The sequence below is a fragment of the Phyllopteryx taeniolatus genome, chromosome 10 (genome assembly GCF_024500385.1).
Source record: "Phyllopteryx taeniolatus isolate TA_2022b chromosome 10, UOR_Ptae_1.2, whole genome shotgun sequence".
Taxonomy (NCBI): Eukaryota; Metazoa; Chordata; class Actinopteri; order Syngnathiformes; family Syngnathidae; genus Phyllopteryx; species Phyllopteryx taeniolatus.
This window is the reverse complement of record NC_084511.1, coordinates 10,194,649-10,213,982: the sequence shown is the minus strand read 5'-3', so window position 1 is coordinate 10,213,982 and position 19,334 is coordinate 10,194,649. Positions and strand designations below refer to the sequence as shown.

General features: G+C 42.1%; 1 protein-coding gene across 10 annotated transcripts in view; it reads right to left on the bottom strand.

Moving 5' to 3' along the window:
• Positions 1–19,334, bottom strand: part of med12 (mediator complex subunit 12) — a 76,830-nt gene that overhangs the window by 38,692 nt on the left and 18,804 nt on the right. For all 10 annotated transcript variants that reach the window (XM_061787923.1, XM_061787929.1, XM_061787926.1 and 7 more), the window contains 6 exons: positions 17,994–18,112; positions 13,133–13,276; positions 12,900–13,063; positions 11,066–11,197; positions 10,703–10,930; positions 8,795–8,939 (listed from right to left, as the gene is read on the bottom strand). In XM_061787923.1, the coding sequence (XP_061643907.1) occupies positions 8,795–8,939; positions 10,703–10,930; positions 11,066–11,197; positions 12,900–13,063; positions 13,133–13,276; positions 17,994–18,112 (932 nt within the window). The remainder of the gene's footprint in view (positions 1–8,794; positions 8,940–10,702; positions 10,931–11,065; positions 11,198–12,899; positions 13,064–13,132; positions 13,277–17,993; positions 18,113–19,334) is intronic.

The following is a 19,334-nucleotide window of genomic DNA, read 5'->3' as shown; positions in this document are numbered from 1 at the left end:
TCTCACAATTTGCAGCATTGAGTTAAAACAAACACGCAATTATGAAAACGACATTTATTTCCAGAACATAGTTATTGACATTTGGGAGAATTTCTGTATGATGATACGGTAGTAGTGTGGTTATTAATGCAGCCCTATGGGGGACACAAGCCAGTGCAAACCGTGGGCCGCTCCTAAGCACGGAGAAATGCAGAGTGATGCGATCATGAAGGGCATCCGGCTTAAAAATTTGCTAAACAAATATGAGTGTTCATCCAGAGAATTCCATACCGGATCGGTCATGACCCGGGTTAACTGTCCGCCACTGACGCCGTTAACCTACAGGGTGCTGAAGGAGAGGTGGAAAGTGGGTTCTTAGAAAGAAGCAGAAGGCACAGAACCTACAACTGAATATGGGGACTTTGAATGTTGGGACTATGACAGGAAACGCTTGGGAGTTGGTTGACCTTAGGAGAAAGGTTGATATATTGTGTGTCCAGAACAGCATGTGGAAAGGCAGTAAGGCAAGAAGTTTAACGGCAGTGTTCAAGTTATTTTACCATGGTGTAGATGGGAAGAGAAATGGAGGAGGAGGTATTTTAAAGGAAGAGTTATCTAAGAATGCCTTGGAGGTAAAACGAATATCAGATCAAATGATGAGGCTGAAACTTAAAATTGAGGATGTTATTTATGTATAATATGATTAGTGACTATGCCCCACAAGTAGGATGTGATCTAGAGATGAAAGAGAAATTCTGGAAGGAGCTAGACAAAGTAGTTCTCCGAATCCCAGGCAGAGTCGTGATTGGTGCAGATCACAATGGACATATTGGTGAAGGAAACGGGTGATGAAGAAGTGATAGGTAAGTCCGACATCCAGCAAAAGAACTTGGTAGAGACAGATGGTGGCAGACTTTGCAAAAAGGATGAAAATGGCTATCGAACACTTTCTTCCAGAAGAGGCAGGATTATAGGGTGACCTACAAGAGCGGAGGTAGAAGCACATCTTACATCTTGTGCAGGCGATGTAATATGAAGGAGGTTACCGACTGTAAGGTAGTGGTAGAGGAGTGTGTGGCTTGACAGCATAGGATGGTGGTGTGTAAAATGACTGGTGGTCGGGGGGGAAGATTAAGAAGACAAAGACAGAGCAGAAAAATGTGGTGGAAACTGAGAAAGGAAGAGTTATGCAGCTTTTCAAGAAGAGGTACGACAGGCTCTTGGTGGACAGGAGACGCTTCCAGAAGACTGGAACACTACAGCCAAGGTGATCAGAGAGACAGGCAGGAGAGTACTTGGTGTATCTTCTGGTAGGAAAGGGGAGGAGGCGGCCTGGTGGTGGAACCTTAAAGTACAGGAAATCATACAAGGAAAGAGGTTGGCTAAGAAGAAGTGGGACACAGAGGACCGAGGAGAGGAGAAAGGAATACAAAAGAGATGCAACATAGGGCGAAGGTAGCGGTGGCAAAGGCCAAACAAGAGGCATATGATGACATGTATGCCAGGTTGGACACTAAAGGAGGAGAAGATCTATACAGGTCGGCCAGACAGAGGGATAGAGATGGGAAGAATGTGCAGCAGGTTAGGGTGATTAAGGATAGAGATGGAAATATGTTGATTGGTTCCAGTAGTGTGCTGAATAGATGGAAAGAATACTTTGAGCAATGGACAAATTAGGAAAATGAGAGAGGAGGAGGAGTACAAGAGGCAAGTGTGGTGGACAAGGAAGTAGCAATGATTAGTAAGGGGGAAGATAGAAAGGCACTAAAAAAGGATGAAAAACGGAAAGGCAGTTGGTCCTGATGACATATCTGTGGAGGTATGGAAGCATTTAGGAGAGGTGGCTGTGGAGTTTTTGATTAGGTTGTGCAATAAAATTCTAGCGGGTGAGAAGATGCCTGAGGAATGAAGGAAAAGTGTGCTGGTGCCAATTTAGGTTTCAATTCTGGTGCCTGTGCAGAGCTGTGGGAACTATAGAGGAATAAAGTTGATGAGCCACACAATGAAGTTATGGGAAAGACGAGTGGAGGCTAGACTCAGGACAAAAGTGAGTATTTGCGAGCAACAGTATGGTTTCATGCCGAGAAAGAGTACCACAGATGCATTATTTGCCTTGAGGGTGTTGATGGAGAAGTACAAAGAAGGTCAGAAGGAGCTACATTACGTCTTTGTAGATCTATATCAGTTTCTGTGAAGAGGTTTGTGTTCCAACAAAGTCATTTCACACATTCAACAACAACAAGCCGTGGTTCACTGCCAAACTTAAGCAGCTTCGCCAAGCCAAGGAGGACGCATATCAAAGCGGGGACAGGGCCCTGTATAATCGAGCTAAAAACCTGCAGACTAAAGAAATTAACATTGCAAAGAGGAACTATGCAGCAAAGTTGGAAAAACAGTTTAGCGCTAACGACTCTAAATCAGTCTGGCATACATTACAATCGCTGAGCAATTACAAGCGACGATCCCCCCAAGCTGAGAACAATAGCACACTAGCCAACGACTTGAATACCTTCTACTGCAGATTTGAAAAGGACACTTTCACACCCTCCCAGCCGCACCCACCACCTAACACAATCACACCTCTGACTTCTGTGTTAACCATCCCTGAACAGGATGTGAGACGCATCTTCAAACAACAAAAGATTAACAAAGTGGCAGACCCAGAGCTTGTGTCCCCATCCTGCCTCAAAGTCTGCCAGCTCGCTCCAGTCTTCACACAGATCTGCAATAGATCTCTGGAACTGTGCGAAGTACCATCCTGTTTCAAACGCTCCACCATCATCCCAGTCCCCAAGAAAACTATAATCTCAGGACAGAATTACTACAGGCCTGTCGCCCTGACAACTGTGGTCATTAAGTCCGTTGAACGTCTCGTGCTGGACCTCCTCAAGAGCGTCACAGATTCCCTGCTGGACCCCCTGCAGTTTGCCTACCGAGCGAACAGGTCTGCGGATGATGCAGTCAACATGGGACTGCACCTCATCCTAGATCAACTCAACAGTGCAGGGACCTACGCGAGGATCCTGTTCGTGGACTTCAGCTCATCGTTCAACACCATCATCCCTGAACTCCTTTCCTCCAAGCTTCTCCAGCTCAGTGTCTCGCCTGCCATCTGCCAGTGGATTTACAGCTTCCTGACGGGCAGGACACAGCAGGTGAGGCTGGGAGAGACCACCTCATCCACACGCAGCATCAGCACTGTGGCAGCCCAAGGTTGTGTCTTCTCTCCGCTGCTCTTCTCTCTCTACACGAACGACTGCACCTCAACGCACCCGGCTGTCAAACTCCTGAAGTTTGCAGATGACACCACTGTCATCGGCCTCATCAAGGACGGTGACGAGTCTGCATATCGACAGGAAGTGGAGCGGCTGGAGCTGTGGTGCGGCCGACACAACATGGAGCTGAACACGCTCAAGACTGTAGATGATTGTGGACTTCAGGAGGCATCCTTCGCCACAGCTGCTTTGTGTCAACCGTTGAGACTTTCAAGTTCCTGTGAATTACAGTCCCTCAGGACCTGAAGTGGGCGATCAACATCAACTCCGTCCTCAAAAATGCCCAGCAGAGGATGTACTTCCTGCGGCTTCTTAGAAAGCACGGCCTGCCACGGGAGCTGCTGAGGCAGTTCTACACAGCAGTCATCGAATCAGTCCTGTGTTCTTCCATCACAGTCTGGTTTGGTGCTGCTACAAAAAAGGACAAACTCTGACTGCAACGGACAATCAAAACTGCTGAAAGGATTGTCGGTACCCTCCTACTCAACCTTGAGGACTTGCACGCTGCCAGAACTAAGACAAGAGCGTGCAAAATCCTCTCAGACCCTCCACATCCCGGTCACCGGCTCCTTCCCGCAGGTAGGCGCTACCGATCAATGCAAACTAGAACTAGCAGACATTCCAACAGCTTCTTCCCTCTTGCAATCAACTTCTTAAACCGCTAACCTACAATTCCATTGCAACATGCTGCCAAATTTTTTTGTCTTGAGTTTGTTGTCACATTTCTGTTGGGCCAATTATATACTACTCGTGCACTGACTGAGGAGTATCTGCAACATTTGCACAATCAACATTGTCCCAGATTATCGCACTACTCGTCACTTTAAACTGCATAGACTCCTTGAAGTCTCGGCGCCCTTTGCACAATGGTCATTGCACCGGACTATTGCAAGATTAGTCATTCGAACTGATCTAAGTGCTCGAGGACTCTGCATCTCTTTGCACAATTGTCAAAAAATACTAATAATTTGTACCGGCATTATCAGATAACTAGCAACCCTTTATAGCTCAGTGACTGTTTTTATCAATGTCTTTATGTCTCAAAAGTGTTCTCTCTCAATTGACTGTCTGTTGTCGTACTAGAGCGGCTCCAACTACCGGAGACAAATTCCTTGTGTTTTTTGGACATACTTGGCAAATAAAGATGATTCTGATCTACAGAAACCCTATGACAGAGTACCCAGAGAGGAGCTGTGGAACTGCATGCGGAAGTGTGCAGTGACCGTGAATTATGTTAGAATACAGGACATGTATGAGGGCAGAAGAAAGGTGCAGGCATGCACTGGAAAGGAGATGAATGAAGATTACCCTAGAGTAAAACAGAAGATATGTACATGAATGAGAGGGGTAGAGGGGGAAGAGTGAGGCTACAGGGAGATAGTGAGTGTAGAGGACTTAAGGTCAACAGTCCAAAGCAACGGGGAGTGCGGTAAGGAAGTGAATAAATGGGTCCAAGGAGGTTGAAACTGGTGGAGAAAGGTGTCAGGTGTATTATGTGACAGAAGAGTTTCTGCTAGGATTAAGGACGTTTGTAAAACAGAGGACAACTATTATGTATGGATTACAGACAGTGGCACTCAAGAGACAACAGGAAGCAGAAATGGAGGTGTCAGAAATGAAGATGTTGAGGTTCTCTCTGGGAGTGACCAGGTTGGATAGGATTAGGAATTAGCTCATCAGAGGGACGGCCAAGGTTAGATGTTTAGGTTCGATGTTTTGGAGACAAAGTTAGAGCTGACTTCGATGGTTTTGACACGTCTAGAAGAGAGATATTGAGTATATTGGTAGAAGGATGATGAGGACGGAGTTGCCAGGCAAGAGAGCTTGAGGAAGACCAAAGAGAAGGTTGATAGATGTAGTGATGGAAGACATGAGGGCAGATTGTGTTAGAGAGGAGGATGCAGGAGACAGGCTTACTTGGAAAAGGATGACACTGTGGAGACTCCTAATGGGACAAACTGAAAGTAAAAGTAGTAGTGTGATATTTACATTTAGGTATTGCAGATTTTTTTGGGGGGGGACTTAAAATATGTATATAATAAATGTATCAAACAAATATTAAATAATTAATATAATGTTAAGAACAAACAACATTTAAATACAGCGTCTTCATTTTAACTTGAAAGTTGTAAAAATAATTTTTTTTGCTTGAGTCGCATGTGATATTTGTTCATATTGCTCTAATTGGAACTGTAGAATTGCATTTTGTCTCCATATTATTTTGGCACTGGGCTTGTATTTCTGGAGTTTTGTGTGCTGTTGTAGAAGACTGTTGTCTTGTCGCCTTCCCTGTGGAGGAAAAGAGGTCCGGTTATTGATAACGTTGACCTTGTGTTTAGTAAACCCGATGTCGGACGAGGATATGTAAACACTAAGATAAGTGCTACACAACGATGAAATTCTGCATTACATTCGTGATTAGGTTGATTACAGCCTAATATGGAAATCGAACGTCACAGTATACACAGAAGCGACATTACTACATTGTTCATAAAATACAGTACATTGTAGTGAAGTCCGTCAACTTGTCACCGTAGTCTGACGGTAGACTGGCGATACCAAGGCTCGTCATAACGAGCCTTTTAAGTAACAATTCAAAACATGGCTTATACGTCTGTGGATAAAAACCTGACTGTAATTTGTAAAAATATCAATGATTATGCTAACTTACATTTACGCATGCATTTTCTTGTCCGTTCCTTTGTCTTGTAAGAAAGTTCTTCGCCTGCCAGTGGGGGCGTAATCCCACACCCATCGCTTCCAAGTTAGCTCCCCAACCACACTTGGTTTCAATGGCTCTACACCCCTTCATCTTATCCCTTCTCCTAGGGAATGGGATATCCCTTCGTTCTCATGCAAAACCAAGTGCTAAAACGAAGGGGAAGGGCTAAGGAATAGAATTGGGATGAGCCCTAAACTGGTCACCATCCAATTGCAGGGCACATACAGTATAGACGATCAACAATTCACACCTGTGGACCTGTGCACGAACAATGTACCTTTCAAAATGAATTAATAGTAATAGAAATAGTCCAAGGTTCCTCTTCAACACGATTAATCATTTTACAAATCCTGTTTCACCTTCGACTGATTGTGATAGCTTTCTATCTTTGTTGGTAAAATTGAAGCGCTCAGATCACATCTCACCTCAAATGTGTCACCCCCTGTTCCTTACAGCCATCCTGCCCTACTGACTGAATTTTCTCAGATTACCCTTCAGTGTCTTCTTAACGCAATAGCTCAAATGCGCCCCTCCACCAGTTCACGTGACCTGCTCCCAACGAAATGTTTTAAATATATTAGGTCCCACCCACTATTATTAATTATTCTCTTTCTTCTGGCACTTATTATTTTCAAACCACCAGTGTCCAGCCTCTCCTTAAAAAAAACCCTCCCTCAACCCTCCCCAGTTATAGAATTATAGACCTATTTCCAGGTTTCCGCTTCTATCAAAAATACGTGAAAAACAGTAACTGACCAACTGCTGACGGGTCCTCAGAACTGTGAGGCAGATGTGCTAACCAGTCGTCCACCGTTTCACCAACTCAAAATTGTCTCCATCTAAAGGCTGACAAAACTGAAGTTCGTTTTATTGGTCCAGAAATCTGCTGCTTCTCAGTTTATTGGCCCACTTCACCAGAATATTAAATTCACTGCTAAGACTCTCGGTATCATCTTCGACCACTACATTACATTTGATCATCATGTCTCCAAAGTTGTCTAGTCCTGGTTTCTTCAGTTAAGAAATATTACTAGAACTCAGATGTGCGGCAAAATATACACAAAAGTGTACACCTGTGCATTTAATTGCAACGTCCGAGTTTTAGTTTCTGTCCATAAATAATGTTTATTTGCCTCTCCCATGAACAAAGCACAAAACTCTATTTTAAACCAGAAAATAACTTAAGCGGTCGCGTCCACATCCTCCTCGTTGTACCTAATGAAGTGGGCATTTAATTCACGAATGCTAAGTCACCACGAAAGAAGGAAAAAAAACGAGAATGTTGTGCTCATGTAGTTGGCTTTGGTTGTGGTTGTTGGTAAAATGTCAACGATTGTGTAGTCTTGTAGAATGATCATGAACTAAAATTTGCTAAGCTACGAGACTATTGGTCCACAATGAAGTCATGTATTATCATGGATGAAGTTGCTTGAATAATACCACTCGCGTCGTTCAGCGAAATATTCCATATGTCTTGAGTAAACCTTTGAAGACTGCTGTCATTTTGCGTGGAGATGGACGGACATGATGAATCAGAGGTTAATCCTTAAAAACTGGACGTTTGTGGCATAACCACGTTTATATACACAACTGTAATCTATACGTTTTACTATCTCCTCAAGATTATACCTTTAAATATTCACAGCTTTTGCATGATACTTTCCTAAATGCAAATGAGAATTTTTAACCATTTATAATAAATATTTCCCAAGATATTGGCGTCAAGGTTACGACAGACTAGCTTTGTGGGGGCATCTATAGCATTAAGTAGACTTAACCGTGTAGGACCAAACTTCATTGTTGCACACAATAGCTTCATAAATAACGTGCTTAAGTTTCAGCCAAACCCATCCCGTAGTTCCTGAGAAATAGAGTTACTAGTGAAATAAAGTAATTCTATTGCACAGTTCCTGTTACCATGGCAACCAATGCTAACATTTTCAAATTTGATATATTTTTAAAAGTAGATTATGGTTCATATGTCCAAATTTGTGTAGCTTATCTTAATTACTTTCCTTTTGAAAAACAATACAGACCATCCCTTGAAAAAAATTCTGAAAATTTGACAACCATTTTTGTCAATTTACACGAGCATCATCAAAAGAAATAAGCTCAAAAATGGAATTCAGCATGGCTAATTACAGTAGTGTGAATTGTTTTTTGATAAATAATTAATAATTAAAGTTATACTGTTTTACTCTAATCTGAAGACATTTTTTGACCAGATTTTCAGTAGGTGATATCACACAAAAATCGCTCCCAAAAAGGCCATATTTTTCACACACAAAAAGTTCAATTTCTCCATAAACCATCATCCGATTTTCAAATTTCTTGCTGCGTTGTACTCAGGTTGAAGTGGCCATCCAAACCATTTTGACAGATTGGCATTCTTGGGAAATTTTGTCACGTTGCTACTTATTTGTGTATTTCTACTTCATACTGAATCTATATCATTGGATTTAAATCAATATTGAATCGAATCACAACCTAGAAAATTGACAGGATCGAACTGCAACCTAAAGAATCAAATTCAAATCGTGAGGATTTTAACAATGCCCAGCCCTAGCCACTGCAAAAAGATGTGTCAAGACAAATAGGAAAAGTCTGATGCTGACTATCGAACAAGAAGTCGAACTTGTGTCCGTCATGCGTCTTCAAAGGGTGGGTGGTTTTACTTAATCTTACTTCTTATGGGAAAAAATTGTTTTGAAATGTGAATTTGGAAGTCAACCCATGTCACAGAACAAATTGTGTTTTACTTTGGAGGCTCCGTGTTGAAGGTGAGAATCAGTGTTTCCTTAAATGATCCTGAACATACGTCGACGTTACACAGCAGGTCGTTAAAGCCGCAGTTGCCGTTGTTGGAGGAGCAGCAGAGTGCCTTGAGGATGCCGAGCCACTCAGCACTCAGGGAGCGACAATACGCCGTCAGCTCGGCACACAGGATCCCGATATCGTTAACCCTTCGAAGAGAAACATGAACCTTATCTCAACCACAAGTTGTCAGGCGGATTGTGTATCCAGAAGTATTGTCAAAAGAAATTACCGTATTTTCCGGACTATAAGCCGCTACCTTTTTCCCGCGCGATCTGAACCCAGCGGCCTATGTAATGATGCGGCTAAAATATTTTCTGCTAATTTCCGATTTTTTTTTCCGCAAACGGCTATCAGGTGGTCCAATAAGTGCAAAAACAAGACAGGGCCAACGCGTTTGAACATACAACAAAAACTTGTTCGAACGTAATGCTTAATACATGACCGTTTCCCATAATGCACTGCGGTTTGGGGATGTGCAGATGCCTCCAGAGTGTAGAAGACCACGCTAGTTTTTGGGCGTGCTCGAAGCAAAACGCACCGTGAACGCACACCCTCATCATGGAAAGAACAGGAAGAAAAGCATTTGATGCAGCTTTTAAGTTGAAAGCCATCGATTTGTCCATCCAGGAAGGAAATCGAGCTGCTGCACGTAAGCTTGGCGTTAACGAATCGATGGTGAGGCGTTGGAGACGGCAGCATGAAGAACTGATGCAATGCCAAAAGACAACGAAGGCTTTCAGGTCAGAAGAGCAGATGGCCCGAACTTGAAAATGTTCTTGAGGACTGGGTGAGCACACAGACAGCAGAGGTGTATCCACCGTGCAGATCCGACTGAAAGGTAAAAAAATAAAAATAAATTCGCCAGCGAAATGTGTGTTGAAGCTTTTCAAGGTGGACCGTCATGGTGTTTTCGATTCATGAGACAAAAAGGTTTGTCCATCAGGGCACGGACGACTGTCTGTCAGCAACTCCCTCCCGACTACGAGGAAAAAGTTGCAAACTTCCACAAATTCATTGCAACAAAAATAGTTGAAGATTCCATCGGACCAGACGACATCATAAATATGGATGAGGTGCCTTTGACGTTCGACCTGCCTCTAACTGTTCACAAGACAGGAGCGTCATCCATTATGGTGAAAACAACTGGCCACGAGAGAACGCACTTCAAGCGTGTTTTGAGCTGCACCACTTCCAGACAAACGCTTCCACCAATGGTGATTTTTAAGCGGACGACTATGCCAAAAGAAAAATTCCCAAAAGGGATAGTGGTCAAAGTTAACAAAAAAGGGTAGCTGATAGAAAGCTTAATGACTGAATGGCTGATGCAGTGTTACAGTAGGCGTCCGAGAAGATCATCCTTTTCTGAGGTCTGCCAGTGGATCAAAAGCGTCGAGCAGTGTGAAACAATCTACGATCACCAACGGATTTCGAAAGGCTGGACTGCTACGTGAGGAGAACAGCACAACTTCAGCAGTAACTGTGTCTCGAGATGAAAATGACATTGAGCGTGACAGAGAGACTGAAATGGTGTGTGATGAAGACGTTCTGAGGCTCTTCAACTCCGACACTGAAGACAACTATTTCAGTGAACAGGAGGAGGATAAATAAAAATAATGAGTTTTCTGTTACGTTTGAGCAGTTTTACTGCCGTGTTACAGGCACTATTTGGAAACAAGGTATGTAAATAAACATTTACGAAATCTTTCTGTGTAAATATCTAATTTCACAACGCATATATATCACATATATATATATATATCACACATATATCCGCGGCATAGAATCCGGTACGGCCAATATATGAAAAAAAAATGGTTTCTCTCAACAAAGTGGGCACGTTTTATAATCCGATGCGTTCTATAGTCCGGAAAATATGGTACATCAAATTATCCCGTTCCTAAAACAATACCTCTCAGGGTCCCGGTGGTCCACGCACACATCCATGAGTACGTTGCACACGAAGCTGTAGCGATTGGCAGGGCTGTCGTTGAGGATCTTGCCCACCATGGAGTGGTTGAAGTTGTGCGCCGAGGGGTTGGCGATTGCCTCCATCATGAACACGGGGTCCCACAGCATGTTGGAGTCAGAGGGGTCGATGTTGCAGTAAATGGAGTTCTTCACTTTGGAGCAGAACTCACTAAAAAGAGAGAAAATATACAAACGTGTACAGTTATATTCAAATCTTGTTTTTACAAAAGGTTTTATCCTTAATTACAATTTAAGAGATTTAACCAATATTTTTTTTTCTGTGAATCAGAAATTTATTCAGTACCTGAATATTTCCCCAAACTTGTTCTTCAAGTGACTGCATGACGTGTAAAGGTCATACAGGTAGGCCAAGATGCAGCGCTCAGCGGAACAACAGTCTGCTGGGTTCACACCAGACTTCACCACAATGCGCAGTCTAAGACAACATTAGACACAGCGATGTCGATTTAGGAGGCTTTACATTCATGTTTCAGTATTAGTCATGCCAATTCAGTCATTGTGCAAGACATCGCTGAGGTATTGGCATAGTAAGATTTAATCTGGCATGGCTAAATACCTTGTCAGCATTTCAAGTGACAATTAGGTACACCTGCAATAATAAAATCCCCCCCCCCTAAAAAATGCTGCCTTTGCCAAGGTAAAACTCATTTTTTATAGTTAGATCATGTTTTCTATTGTAGTGGTAGTTTGCAGTGCTGTTTCCAATATTTAGGACATATTGTGCACAAGCGGGGCAAAATACTAAAAACACCTCCCAGTGTGATTCAATACTCTAAACTACAAGGACCATAATAAACATCTTAAATTCAATTAAATTAACTCCTCTCAGAGAGTAAATCAGAACTATGCAATGTTATCTTCGTAAAGAATGATTTTGTTGTTATTGTCTTGGGGATAATCAGATTGAACACATGGAAATAAAAATGGACCAGTGAGTGAAAGTCTACATTTGATGAACCACAAACCACTGGACATGTTTTATTACATAATTATGTCATGTATAATTGTTTGTGTAACTACAGCAAATGTCTTAAGCCTTCAAAGTGCTTCAGTTCCTTCAAAATTACAAAATGGTGCATCGCAGAATGTAAGCCAGTGTTTTACACCCTTTGAGACAAGGCACATATTTTATATAAGAAAAATCTTGCGTCACACGAGAAAATAATAATAATGTCACAAAAAGCATATACAGTGGAACCGCTTTCATGAGCCGTGAGGAATTAGTGTGCTTCCTAGTTCCAAATCCGCTGCCAAAGGCGAACGGCGTGACAAAAATTTAAAAAAAAAAGGGTTACTGTACCAAAAACGGCATGTTCTGGACTTCAGAGATTTGTGTTTTGTATTCCTGAGAGTTAACACCGCAGCCATGCCGCTCTCTCTCTGCACAGGGCTCTATGCACAATAGATATAACCATCATCACATCGCCGTCACGTCAATGCCCCACAATCAACGTGGCCACCAAGTAGGCACGGGAGACAGCTTTTGGAATTGGATCCAGTCATATTGTATATCTGTGACCCGCAAATATGTCAGTTACATCTCTGCCTGCATTGCGTCACAGTGGTAGTCAACAACAGTGCTCAGTTCTGGAACTAATACACTTTGTCAATGACATTTTAAGTGCAAATTGAAACTATTTTTGGATACATTGCTCAGTGCCAATGGTCCATTTTATCCGATATCCATTATATCGGGGTCAGTTTTATCAAGGTTCCACAGTAATGATGATGATCATGTCTCAACTTACTCACAAATGTATTACTAAATATGGAATCTGGGCCTGTTTATTTGAAACAAGGCTATTATTCGGGTGTATGAGTGGCAACAGGCAAATACACAATTGTACCTTATGCCATTTAGTGGAAAAACTTAATTTTTCTACCTGTCACTATACATTGCTCGACTAGATATAGCCACTATTTGTAGTAAATAAATTGTAATTTTCTGATAATTTCCTGCGGGACACCAAACTAGCTCTAACAATCACTAATGTGCCGCAGCACTATGGTTGGTAATCACTGCAGTGGGCTTCCAACTTTAACCTTACACATTCATGTGGATTATAATGCATAGGTCAAACATACTGATGATTGTCAAAGGCTCGTGAGCAACATACCCGTCGAAGACCTGCGCCGTCTGCTCGGGGTTGAGTATGAGGCAGGAGTGGTACCTCCTCAGCACAGCGACGATGCACAAACACAAGCTGGTGGTATAGCTGCCCACCAGGCTTGATGACTTGAGCAGCAGCTCGGCTTCCACCAGGCTCAGCTCGTTCAGAAGCTACAAAAACAAATGGGTCATTGACAAAGTCATGATAGCGCCCACATTAAAATTTAACTACTTAGTTACCTGAATGGCAAAGTCGATGAGGCCACTAATGTTGAGGGAGTACTCCATGAGGTCAAAGATGAACTGAATGTGCTGTACGAGAGGCAAGTGATAGGACATCCCTAAGGCAAAGCTGGTGATCTGTTCCAGCACATTTCGGGACACCTGCACCAAAAACAACAATAAAAACAAAATATAATGTTGGTAATCCCTAGCCCTGTGCACAAATGAGCGGTGACTCGAATTGGCATTCGAGTCCGCCGAAAAAAAGAACACAGGAAGAACGAATCAAATAACATACTACAGTGATCCCTCGTTTATCGCGGGGGTTAGGTTCCGTACCACCCCTGCAATAGGTGACTTCTGCGATGTAGCATCCATGTTTTTATAATTTTTAACATATTTAAGAATTTATTTATGAACCTGCCTCGTCCTACACTTATTAATCTTTCCCACACTCTTATTAACCCCTACCATACTCAAACATTTCCTATACTCAAACACTTTTTACACTCTGAAACATACATACATATTAACAACATATAAAATGAAGGTACTGTTCTCACCATTGAAGTTAATGCTGATTGTACTGCAAAGCCAGCAAGAGCATTATAGCCATTACCCTGATATTATTTTAGTCCTCCTTCATGTACCGGACTCATTTATGCCATAAGGTCTACATACAGGCACAAACACTTCCTCTGCCGCTAACTGCCAGCCAGCAGGTACCTTGTTTGGATGGTATCTTAGGCCTTGACATAAAGTATTGTAACATCTTCCAAGGGTACACGACAAGACGTTAGTTTATTTAGTTACGAAACAGCGTTACTGTAAGATGTATACCGTCAACAAACGCTCTCTCGACTCTGCCGCATCCTTGGACCAGCGATGCGTTCAAAGACACTAGGAAGCTCAGCACAACTGAGCTTTTGTACTGTACAGGTATTTTATGCCTGGTAATGTCCATCCATCCATCCATCCATCCATTTTCTAAGTCGTTTATCCTCATATGGGTCGCGGGAGTGTTGGGAGCCTATTCCAGCTAACTTCGGGCAGAAGGTGGGGTACACCCTGAACTGGTTGCCAGCCAATCGCAGGGCACGTATAAACAACCATTTGCACTCGCATTCACACCTACGGGCAATTTAGAGTCTTAACCTACGATGCATGTTTTTGGGATGTGGGAGGAAACCGGAGTACCCGGAAAAAACCCACGCAGGCACGGGGAGAACATGCAAACTCCACACAGGCGGGGTATTTGAACCCCGGTCCTCAGAACTGTGAGGCAGATGCGCTAACCTGGTAATGTGTTTTAATTAATTTTGATTTGTTTTTTTTGCATGTTTTAGGTTAGAAAATGCTTGTATTACCACATCAATTAAAAAAAATATGTAAAGAAATCCTGTGATCGGGGGCTAAATTAACTTTCTGACTCACCAACCAAGTTGGCCACAGGCCAAGCATATTTTTTACCGGCCAAAATACTAAATCATTTTACGTAGGGGTGCACAATATATTGAAAAAATATTATCGTGATAACGGCATGTGCAGTGTGTGTGTGTGTGTGCGCAGGCCTAATTTTACACATATTTCTATAATATGGTATTATGTTCAATGCAAAAAAATTTTTTATTTACCATCCATAAAGTCTGGCCTCACACAGTCCTCATGCAACAGCATTACAGCCTCTGTGGAATCATACTCCCTCATGTGCGTCTGTTTAAATTTTCATCATTAAACACTTTTAAAGGACTTTTAAGCAGCTTGGAGGCTGAAACATCAGGCTGTCAATGTTTTTAATTTAATTTGGTTTTAAAGACCTTGGATTTGGCTTAGTAAAACTGCTGATTGTTGTATTGTCACATTATCTTCATGTTTTTAGCTTGTACTGCCACACTTATTTTGTGTGTTCATTGTTGGGCTGTTCAAATAAATATATAAAGATTATTTTTTTTTTCAGTCCTATTTCAATTTTCATTTATTTATTTTTTTTAAACTTTTTTAAATAGCCAGTTTTAAAGCATCTGTATTGAGAACTGAAAAGGCTAGAGAGTAGTTTAGTAACAATTTATTAACGCCTTTCGTTACCAACACTCATCAGTCAATAATTAAACCAATAACCCCAACATGATATGAGCATACCATCCATTTTCTGAGCCGCTTCTCCTCACAAGGGTCACGGGCGTGCTGGAGCCTATCCCAGCTGTCATCGGGCAGGAGGCGGGGTACACCCTGAACTGGTTGCCAGCCAATCACAGGGCACATAGAAACAAACAACCATTCGCACTCACAGTCATGCCTACGGGCAATTTAGAGTCTCCAATTAATGCATGTTTTTGGCATGTGGGAGGAAACCGGAGTGCCCGGAGAAAACCCACGCAGGCACGGGGAGAACATGCAAACTCCACACAGGCGAGGCCGGGGATTGAACCCGGGTCCTCACAACTGTGAGGCTGACGCTCTAACCAGTCGTCCAACCGTGCCGCCGATATGAGCATACTTACTAGGCAAATAAAATACATGCAGAAAAAAATAACACTTTTCACTTAACAGTGTAGCGAATGTAGAAAAATATAACTAAACTAGTATGAGTATTTTTAGAGGTACCGTACAAGATACAAAATAAACAAAGTGTCAACTGGGGGATAATGAAAATAGATTGAATTGTAAACATTATCATTCTTCAGTTACGATGCTACATACACACCCTAACATTATTGCTACTTCCAAATATGCATCATCTTTAATAACAATACAGATTAACTAGATTTGCCATTTTACAACCACCTGAATAATGATGACATGATTTATTGTTGCTTTCGACTGGCCTCTCCGCTAGCAGTGGCTAACTACTTATGCTACTTGTGCTGGCAACAGAGAGTGACAGGCTTGACTGACGGCAATGTTTTTGTTTTTTGTTTTTTTGCGTTCCACATAATCACTTGGTTGACACTTGTTCAAAACAAATAAACACAGTGTTGTCAGTCTTTGAGGTCGCCGACATACCTTGCACATCGGCTAGTTAATATCATTGATCCACATTCTTTTGGAGACGGCGCCAAACAACCGGTGTTATGTTCTCGCGGACATCCGTAGTCAGCGCAAGGACTGGCCGGTGCCGACTCAGCAGGCTGAGGACAACTCGATCGCACTACAGTGTGAGCCAGCTGATGAGGTGCAGTTTGTTTACTACCGCTACTTGCAAATGGAAGAGGAGCAGGAAAAGGACAGGTCCAAATGGCTGTTGTCACGCACATCCCATCATGTTAGATGGAGGAAATACACAGCTGATAACTAAGATAGGCGTTATTAGGAATCCCACGCACTTTCCTGGCAGGACACGCCTTGCTCCAATATTACTGGCTCCAGGACACAACCCGCCTCACTATGATTTGATGATGATGATTTGTTTATGTTTGTGTACATGGGTACAAGCTTGCTATGTGACGAGTAGTGCTCTAAGATTCACTTGCCAAACGGATAATTTTGTCGCATTTGGCGATTGGCGAGTGTTCATTTTGGACTCTGCCCGTGATATGGCAAATTACCAGCAATATAAATATGGCTAAATACAAATATGAGATGCACTGAAACCGCAATATAGAGACTGATTACTATACTTCATTCTGACAAGAGCTGCAATGCTGCCACACTGCATTTACTAAAAAAAAATAAAAAAACTTTATGGCCAATGCCATTTTGACTTACTGCGCATGCTCATATGTGCAGCTGGACAGTAGCTATCAAGTTCTACAGATGACCATGAATGAGTTCGAGAGGGTTATCTATGTTTTTGTCTACACCAAACTTGACTATTGTAATGCTCTCTATGTTGGTGTCAAACAGGCTTCACTCGCTCGCTTACAATTGGTCCAGAACGCTGTTGCTCAACTCTTAACCGGAGCACAAAGGCGAGAGCACATCTCAACTGTGGTGCCGTCCCAATCCAGTTCAAAATTCATTTTAAAATGTTGTTTGCTTGTTTTTAAAGTGCTAAATGGGCTGGCTGGCTTCATCAAACCTCTCTGAACCTTTACACCCTTCCACTCCAACACAGTCTCTGAGGTCTGTTGAAAGATCTCTACTTGTCGTCCCAAGATCAAGGTTAAAATGCAGGGGAGACAAGAGCCCTTGCTGTCGCTGCCCCCAAACTGTGGAATTAGCTCCCCCTCCAAGTTAGACTTGCTCTCACAGTCCCTATAGTTAAATCCCATTTAAAAACTCATTTCTTCCCCCAGCTTTCTCAGACCCTGTATGACAGTTGGCAGTATGTGGATTTAATTTGTGATTGTTTTTACGTCCTGCATTTGCTGAATTTTACTGGTGCTATATTTTATATCCTCTGATTTATAGCACTTTGGTGAACTCTGTTGTTTTTAAATGTACAGTACTTAATAAATAAATTGGATTGGACAGATGAACGTAGGCCTCCATCGAGACAACGATCTCTGGCCAAAGAACTGATTTTGCATGATTCAACACATTCTGGCAGATGAGCGAGCAAGCTCGTGAGAAAGGAACGGTTCCCAGCCAGCGTGGATTTACGCATTTTACTGCCGCAAGACGGGGAGAAAACAGACCTCGGTTCTACTTTTGGCCACCCTACGGCGAGGGATCCTGGTTAAAGTAAGCCATTTTAAAATAAGAAAAACCTTTGCCGAGGGGCGAGCGCTAGCTAAAATGCGCCAGCGTATTTTGAATGCTCGTTCTCAAATAATGAAATTGGAAGCCAAAACACTTCATTATACATTGAAGCTGCAATCAAGCATGCCTATTGCATTCAAATGAGTCACCAAATGACAAAATTTTGTTCAGCTCGCATGAATTACACTGAAATGTCACACAAAAGAGAATTTGTGAAAATTAGGTGACGCAGCCTAACCTGTGAGGTGACCTGGTGCTGGTCAAAGTGAGATAGGTGCTGGAACTTGGAGAAGATATCTTCTGCGGTGGGGAAGGCCTCTGGCTTATTCCTCTTCCTCTTTTGTCCCTCCTCACCCCCTGTACAAAACAAAGGGGGGGGGGGGGGGGGGTGAAATAAGAGACGCCTGATGGAGTGAACTTCAAGCAAAGCAAATAAATTAAGATATTTTAATTTCCAAATGTGGGAAAAATCATGAGAAAAATCTCTGTTGCTTGCCAAATGTTTCTCATCCACAAATAATTATGCCATAGACAAAAAAAACTCTTCCTATAGTCATGATTAGTAAGAATAACATCTGTATTGTTAATAATATTGGAATATGAACAATGTCTTTACAGTCGCAATCTTTGATGACTTTTATCGAGTCGACAATTTTGGAGTAAAACCATATTTATAAAATACAATACTTATATGTAATGTATGCATGTTTCTTCATCAAGTCACATTTTATAATTAATAACTTTATTAGGCCTACCCTAGAACAAAATACAATGATTGACAATATGATTACATTTTGGTTTAAAAATGTATGTAATAAAAATTGCAGCACGGTGGAAGACTGGTAAGCACATCTGCCTGACAGATCTGAGGAACCGGGTTCAAATCCGGCCTCTCCTGTGTGGAGTTTGCATGTTGTCGGTTTTCTCCGGGTACTGCAATTTCCTCCCACATCCCAAAAACATGCATGGTAGGTTGATTGAAAACTCGAAATTGCCAGTAGTTGTGAATGTGAGTGTGAATGGTTGTTTGTTGTGCCCTACGATTGGCTAGTGATCAGTTGAGGGTGTAGCCCGACTCTTGCCCAGAGTCAACTGGGATAGGCTCGAGCACGCCCGCGACCCTGATGAGGATAAAGCAGTACGGAAAATGGATGAATTGGATGGATTAAATAAAAATGAATTTAAAAAAAAAAAAAACACTTATTTATCACAAAGTGAAAAAGGGTGCAAAGGGTTTATGATTACTTAAAATAAAATCAAAACTACTTCCAAATTCCAGAAATTAGGTCACAGGGGAGTTGAGCCGTCCCACTAATAAACTGCCCAATCTGTAACTGCTCTATTTGTGCTTGGACATTGGCGAGCATGTAGGCGTGTGGGAATCATAGATATAAAAATTATTGTGAATTATTTGTTTATGCACCGGTATTTTTTTTTATTTCAAGGATAGCCCCTTTGGATGCATCATCTCATTTTCAAGGTCCTTTCAACAAATACAGATAATCACAATATACAAAATAATAGTTAAATCTAAAATCATAACGCGCCCACACACGACACACACAATGCTCCCCTAAGT